At 44.5% G+C, this 8,210-nt stretch overlaps 1 protein-coding gene across 1 annotated transcript; it reads right to left on the bottom strand.

Annotated features, from left to right (window-relative positions):
• Positions 1-276: 276 nt before the first annotated feature.
• Positions 277-1,381, bottom strand: LOC146360058 (uncharacterized). The gene is made up of 2 exons (XM_084821090.1): positions 1,118-1,381; positions 277-723 (listed from the first exon to the last, which is right to left on the bottom strand). The coding sequence occupies exons 1-2, from the start codon at positions 1,379-1,381 to the stop codon at positions 277-279; spliced, it is 711 nt and encodes a 236-aa protein (XP_084677216.1).
• Between the last annotated feature and the right edge of the window lie 6,829 nt (positions 1,382-8,210).

Genomic DNA, 8,210 nt, shown 5'->3' with positions numbered 1-8,210 from the left:
ACATGTCCCCTCATCACAATCATCCTCTCTTCTCCCATATGGACTCGCAAAGCGCCCTCCGAACTTCCTCCCCCTGTTCCTTATGCAGATTATCGTCATTGACATAGGGAAGCCCCAACGTGTCCAACACAATATGGTTACAGTCCCCCAACGCATCCGTCAAAGCCTCTCCGTTCATCTCGCAAATATTATGTAGGACGACACATGCAGAAATCACCAAGGGAACGTTTTCCTCAGCCACCTCCAGTCGTCCAGTGAGACATCTCCACCTGCTTTTCAGCTGCCAAAAGCATGCTCCACCATGTTTCTGGCTCTGCTCAGGCGGCGGTTGAAGTGAGCCTCCTGTGGCGAGAGGTTTCCTCCAAAGGGCTTCATCAGCCAACGTCGCACGGGGTAAGTTCTATCGGCAAGTATCAGCGGTGGAATTAGCACACCGCCAACTCTCCACGACGGGTTCCCCAGGACAAACGCTCCAGCATCCATGGCCTCGCAGAGCGCAGAGTTCCAAAACATGTAGGCATCGTGATTTCTCCCGCTCCGTCCAATTTCGACATTGATGAAACGTCCAGCGTGGTCTGTTGTGCCTTGTAGAAGCATGGAGTAGTACTGCTTCCTATTAATAAATTCGCCGTCCTGTCTGATCGGGGAGTCTATGGACAAATGTGTCCTGTTGCAAGCTGTGAATGCTCCAGGGAACCCTAGGGCGGAGAAACCAAGCATTGCCTGGAAAGAGAGAGGATAGCCTAGGTAGTAAGAAGCAGCAAAAGGATGCCTGTCTGTTGCCAAGCAAATGATGCATCCTAGCCCCATCTCCGTGCACACTTGCCCAGACAAGCCCCATCAACCACAAAGCACCCCGCGGCACCTTCCATGGTCGCATCCTGCGCTCCGGGATGCACGAACACACACACATGCACACACACATCCAGGAGGACAGTCGTCACCATTCATGTAGTAATATTCGTAAAATTCTCCGCAGAGCATATCGTGCCTGCTTCACAGGCATAAAGCCAACTTCTGCGCAGCTTTAGTCAATGGAGTATCGCTTCTTTGACGATTCAAAGATGCTCCCTTGCCCCCCAAAAGCCGTGCGACCCCCCGCACAACCTGCACTCACCATGTCCACGTCGCCGAGGGTCACTGTCCTCCGTAGTAGAACATGTTCCAGAGCAAGGCAGACCTCCACAAAATTTTCTGCGACCATGGATTTCCCAATGCCGAACTGCTCCGCCACAGTCTTGTTCAAGGAAGGATTGGCAAGCTTCCAAATTGCAATGGCCACCCTCTTCTCCACTGGGATTGCTCCACGCATTTGTGTCAGTCGTCTGCTCAATAATGGGGACACCTCAGCCACAACTTGAAAAAAGCTGCGACGAGACATCCTGAAGTGCTGGACCCATCTTTTGTTGTTCCAGACCTTCAGAACAAGCCTCTCCCACCAGTCCTGGCTGCTCGGCCATACCCAATATCTCCGGAAAACCCTCGGAATGGGGAGAAAACACACATTCTGCGAAAGGGTGACCATGTTTCATTGCATCCGTGAAGCCATGTTCAGACGGCGCTGATGGTACCATCGCAATATCTGGACCTGAGACTTCCTACACTGGGATGCCAGCCAGTCAAGAGCGATCAGTGCCTTAAGAGCGCACATCAGGGCATTTGCAGAGTCAAAAAGCAGCCAGTAATACGTGGGCATTTCTCAAAGCATGGCTTCTAGCAAAATTGTGATCCAAAGAAGGATACAATGTGTCCACAGAGAGTGTGCAAACTATTAATGGGGAGAAGTGACACAGGCGCGGTGGGGTTTCCCTTGACCGACCGCGGAAACACACAGAGGGAGGGGGAGGAGAGGGATGGTGGGCAGGATATTGGCTGAAGCGGGAAGAGTTGCCACTCCTCCAATGATAGCCTCTTTGCTAGAGAGCAGGGAAACAGCACAGCGGTGGAGTGTGAACCATGCTCGTGCATTCAAGGAAGTACTGGAACGGGGAAACAGGGTGAGCGTGGATAACCACGTTTTAATGTGAATGCGTTTAACCCGACAGGGCCCGACTTCGTTGCGATGGTGGGCACAGTGTAGATCGGCCCTGTGTCTCAAGCTGTTTATTCTTTTCTTTATATAAATGGAAGCAAGGCATTTCTATGACAACTAAAGTAATATTTCTATCACATCTATTTTACCTTCAACTTATTAGGGTCAGTGAAAAACTACTCATTTACCTCTCTGTTCCCTTTATAAAAAGATGTGGGATTTGAAAAAAAAATGGGGGGGGGCAGAGAATAATCCTTTCAGTATTTTATGGTGCAGTCAAGCCACAGTGACTTCAATGGGACTTGTTCTGAAGTAAATGCGTGTAGGATTGCAGCCTTTAAAAACAAAATAAAACCATAAACTTTATTTGGTTTTGAAAACTTAACTCAACAAAGCAAAAAAATCTGTAAAGAAAACAATGCAAACGGTACCTCCTCCTGCCATCGACAAACAAGTTCTGCTGACACAGGCTACGGAAAAAGATACTTGTCCAGAACACAATTTCACATCATATACATTGTCTTATATATAAGCACCTTCCTTGCTAGATGGGCTGCCTCATTTTCAGGTGGGACTAATTCTTTTCTCACAGCCACCAGAAATGTCTATAACCTTGTCACCAGCAGCAGTGTGTCCATGTATTTTAGTGTCTATGAATTGTTAGGATCAGAAACTTGTGAAATGAGTAAGAGCAGTAATTTTCTAGTTCAAAAGCTTTTATCTACTAAAAATTAGCACCTTATTTCAACAAATATCTTGGGTAAAAAGACCAGATTTATGGATGAAAATGGAAAACTAAATATGCAAACACACGCTTTTGTATCTATATATCTGTACCTATAGTTTTGTAAGAATGGAAGATGTCGGTTAATAGTACCCTTGAGCAAGCTTGAAAATAATTCACCGTTTAGCCCAGCCTTCCCCAACCTGTGTAGTCCAACACATCTGGAAGGCTCCTGGTTGGGGAAGGCTGGTTTAGCCACTTCCTGTGAACTTGGCACAGTTCTTGAAGTGGGACAGGGAGTCACTCTAAGGGCCAAATTAGACATAATGTCAGGAGATCATGAGGAGATATCCCACATTTTTTTAAAAGTAAATATAGCTTCAGGGGTGTGTGGAAATGGGCTTGGGGGGCTGCAACACTGAGGAAGGAAAGATTTAACTCTTTTCCACTGTGCTATGATTTTCCTGATTTAAATCACTTTTTGCAAAGCTGGAATTTGCCCCACAGTAAACATGTTTAACAGCAGAAGCCAACCTGGTGCCCTCCAGATGTTTTGTACTACAACTACCATCAGCCTCTGGCAGCATGGCTAGTGGTCAGTGATTATAGGAATTGTAGTCCAAAACATCTGGAAGGCACCAGGTTGCCCACCCCTGATGTACAGGCACAATAGCCATTGGCCAGTAATTTGCTTAACAAATTGTTTGTATTAATAAATTGCTTGCTTAATAAATTGTTTGGCAGGGGGAGCATTTATAGCAGCATGTCTGAAAGTAAGTACACATTCTCCAAATTACAACTGGGTGTCAGCTGTTGTGATACTCAGTCCAGGATTTCTGTGGTTCATAATTGTGGTTTTTGTTGGCTGGAGGAAGGAACTACAAGAGTGTCTGAGGTGAGTTACCACCAGCACCACAGCCCAGAATCCCCCTGGTACTTGGAAGCCTGTGATCCCAGAGAGCCCATCCTTCCTGCACCACTGTTTGGTATAGAGCTTCCAGTTCTGGCACATTCCCTTAGTATGGGCTTACTGTTGCTCTGCCAGCTACGTACATCCATCAGGTATTTTTCAGTTGCTGGTCCTGAGTGTCTGAAGTTCACAACTGTTAATGGTGTATCTAAAGACTACAGCAGCCTTCCCCCAACCTGATGCCCTCCAGATGTGTTTGAATACAGCTCCCATAATCCCATGCTGGCCCTATTGGCTAAGGATAATGGGAGTTATAGCACATCTCGAGGGCACCAGGATCAGAAGGCGAGACTACAGCATTTAGAAGTTTAGTGTTCAGTGAAGTTACTACAGAAATAGAATCAGGAGCAAAGCAAGCCTTATGTAAATTAAGGTATTAAAAGACCTATGCTATCCAAAACACATTACGATGCAGCTGGTTTGTTTTCCACAATTCAAGAAAGATTACTCTAGTCCATGAAAGCTTATGCTACAATAAATCTGTTAGTCTATGAGATGCCATAAGACTGTTATTCTTGCAACAAATTGGAGGGATTTAGAGCAAGCAAAATAATAAAATGCTCAAACGACATATTATAGAGAGGAAAAAAAGAAAGAAGTGGGAATGTTAACATTGTCAAACATGCAGCTTTGTCCTAATATAACATAATGTTATATTCAACTTCACAGGTGGAAATCATTGCATCCATATGTTAATACATAGTTATTGTTTTCTTTTGTGTATATAATGATGTATTTCTGGAACAACCAGGGTGTGTACAATAATTCTATTTTCACATTATTATTGTCATTTCAGACTGCTGTTCATGCCGTCAGATTAATGCAAACAGATGGAGATACCAAGTGAGTTGGTCTCATTGTGGGGGCTGAGTTGTTGCAAACCATGATGTTCTGTCTTGAGGAACATGACAGCAATCACGTTTGTTCTTTAGCACAATGGATTTTGCTACTTGATTGTGACCATGGGTTATAACCAACTGTGCCCATCTGCCAACAGGAGAGGCCACAGCACATGCTCTGCATGCAGAAGGTCCCGGGTTTGATCCCTGGCTTCTCCAGGTAGGGAGAGGAAAAAATCATGCCTGAAATCCTGGAGAGCCACTGCCAGCCAGTGTTGACAAAACTGAGCTAGATGGACTCAGTATAGGGCAGCTTCCTATGTTCCTAACAGCATGGATTTCCTCTCCCCTTGCAGGCCCCCCGCAAACCCAAATTTGCCCTAGAGGGTTGAGTACCCTCTGGACCTGATTTGGGGGGGGGCATGGAAGGGTGTAGGGGAGGACGGGGAAGTCCCCGTTCCCTGTTGTGTGAGCAGATGTCTGTTTGCGCACCATTATATGTCACCTTATGTTCCTCAATTAATGACTGTTGACTGCAAGAAGTTCTTTGTCCCAAGCCATCTGGAATGTACATGGTAGTCATTCTAGGGCAGGGAATAAAACTAGTTTGTTGGGCCTACTACAAGTTGCTGGGATGGGTTTTTGGAAACAGTTTGGATTTGGAAGGGGCTGAACTGAAGTTGCTATGGGGCTACACCTGTGCTGTGCTTGCTGTGGCACCCTTATACTTAATACTTGCTCACCCTGTACATTTGTAAAGAAGCACATTATAATAAAGTCCTAAGAGTGCAGAGGAAGCAGTTCTCTGGATGCAACCATTGTGTGTCATCAGAGGTGTCACTTGTGGATGAATCATACAGTTAACAGAAAGGATTATACATCGTGGGTGTTTCTAGAGGGGTAGCCACATTAGTCTGCTGCAGCAAAAGCAACAAAGAGTCTTGTGGCGCCTTAAAGACTAATATATTGTGGCATAGCTTTTATGCACTACAGTCCTCTTCATTAGATACATGACGTGTTATCCTGAGTTACAGATATGTCTACACATATTACAAATGAGTGGGGCAATTGTAAACGGTGAGGTGAGAGGGAAATGAAATGCAGAAAGTATAGACAGTGCCAATTACATTACTGACAGCAGCCATTCACAAAACAGTTGTTGGTGATTACACAGACATCCTGGCATTGGTAACCTAATTAACACTGGTAATGCGATAAACAAAACCTTTATCCTGATTCAAGCCACAAGTGATAGAACTAAACCTCTTGATGTCTTGTAATTCAGCAGTTTTACATTGCAATCTCCCTTTGAAGTTCCTTCAATGACCATTTTAAGATCAGTTATACAGTATCCTAGGAAGCTAAAATGTTCCCCCACTGGTTTTTGAATGTTGCCATTTCTTAGGTCAGATCCATGTCCATTTGTTCTTTTGTGTAGAGACTGTCCTGTTTGTCCTATGTAGAATGCATTAGATAAAGAACAGGTGAATGAACCTCTGATGTTGTGGATGACAGAGTAGACATGGGAATCATGTTTTGTCATTTTTCCTCTAGGGCAATCATGTAATAGATTATTCCTAAGAACCAGACTGGCCTTGTTGAACTGTGAATTTTTTCACTTCTTTGGATGGGTACTGTAGTATTGACTTTGGACTTTAGACCTAAGCAGTTGTAGGGCATTCCCCCATTTATTTGTTTGTTTGATTGATTTGTACCCCCACTTTTCTACCAGGAAAAATGGCACTCAAGGCAGCTTACAATCATAAATAAAACTTGATTAAAACAATAATAAAACAAATGCATTAAAACAATTAAAAATACAACAATAACAGAATAAAAACAGCATCCAACCCAACAGACCTGCTCACATGTCAAAGGCCTGTTTGAATAAAAAGTTCATTGCCAGCTGGTAGAAGGACAACAGAGGGTGAGCTAATCTAGTCTTCCTCAGCAGGGAGTTCCATAGCCTGGGAGTGGCCACCAAGAAGGCCCTCTTTCACATCACCATGAAACATTCTTCTGAAGGTAGCGGTTTCGAAAGAAGGGTCTCTTAAGACCCGGACATGCTTGTATGGGAGAAGGCAGTCTTTCAGGTTGCCTGGTCCCAAGCCATAGGGATTTATAGATCATAACCAGCACTTCATATTCTGCCCAGAAACAGACCAGTAGCTCCATGTAGTTGGTCAGAGTCAACAGTCTGGCTATGGCATTCTGGACCAGCCGAAGTTTCTGAACAGTTTTTAAAAGCAGCCCCACACAACCACATTGCAGCAGTCCAAGTGGGATGTAACTAAGCTATGTGTGACTGTGGCCAGGTCAGGCATTTTTAGGAACAGGCACAGTTGGTGAACTAGCCTCAGCTGCACAAACACACTCCTGGCCAGCACTGAAACCTGGGCATCCAGGTTCAAGGCCAAGTCAAGGAGTACACTCAAACTGCAAGCCTGAGTCTTCAGGGGGAGCGTAACCCTATCCTGCACAGGTTGAATCCCTATTCTTTGATCTGCCTTTTGACAAACTAGGAACACCTCTGTCTTGTCTGGATTAAGCTTCAATTTGTTTGCCCTCATGCCGTCCATTACTGAGATCAAGCACTGATTTAGAACTAGAACAGTTTCTTTGGATTTGGATTGAAAGGACAGATAGAGTTGGTTGTCATCAGCACATTGGTGCCACTGAACCCCAAAGCTCTGGGCAATCTCTCCCAGTGGTTTCATGTATATGTTAAATAGCATGGGGGATAAAATGGAACCCTGAGGGACCCCAGAGGCAACGGCCAGGGTGTCAAACAAGAATCCCACAGTACCACCTTCTGAGAACACCCCTCCAAGAAGGACTGGAGCCACAACGTAACTGCTTCCTAGTCCCATCTCAGACAGATGCCCCGGAAGGATACCATAGTATTTGTATTGAAAACTACTGAAAGGTTCAACAGAACCAACAGGGACACATTCTCACTGTCCAGTTCCTGGTTTAGATCATCCACCAAGGTGGCCAAAGCAGTCTCTGTCCCATAACCAGGATTGAAGCCAGATTGAAATGGATCTAGATAATACACATCATCCAGAAATCCCTGGATTTCAAGCCCAAATCTTTAGGTCTTTCTTAGTTTTGAAGATGTTTGGCACCAGAGTTGGATATCATTTTTTGTGTCTCAAGCCCTGTCTGTAATGGAAAGAATTACAGCTGAGCCAAATGCCATGTGGCTTTGAATATGACTTTATTACGTTTGTTGCAGTCTTCATGTTTTATAGACATTATTAAATATCAAAAGCCAAATGCTGCCAAAGCGCCAAGTACCTGAACACATAAGAGCACACTTGCCAACTCTGTGTTTGTCTCCACTCAGTATCATTGCAAAACCATCAGTACCTGCGTCTTAAACGTGTAAGGACTCGGGAGTTTATATGAACCACTTGAGCTCTGAACCCCACCCCCATAAAAACAGGACCAGGAAACACAAATGCTTCAGTGAGCTCATAAAAGCATGCAAAGGTTATTTTTAAATGACACCAACTGCCATATAAATGCCATTATTTGTACACTGTTTTCTGTTTCAGTTTTAAAAGACTACACTCGTAAAATATACAGACAGCCAGACCCTCATACCATCAACGCTAGACTACTTGGATATAAAGCTGATGT

The sequence above is a fragment of the Heloderma suspectum genome, chromosome 1, assembly GCF_057233095.1.
Source record: "Heloderma suspectum isolate Gila_16-S chromosome 1, 16-S_ref, whole genome shotgun sequence".
Taxonomy (NCBI): domain Eukaryota; kingdom Metazoa; phylum Chordata; class Lepidosauria; order Squamata; family Helodermatidae; genus Heloderma; species Heloderma suspectum.
The sequence above is the reverse complement of the archived record's forward strand: the minus strand, read 5'-3'. Positions and strand labels throughout refer to the sequence as shown.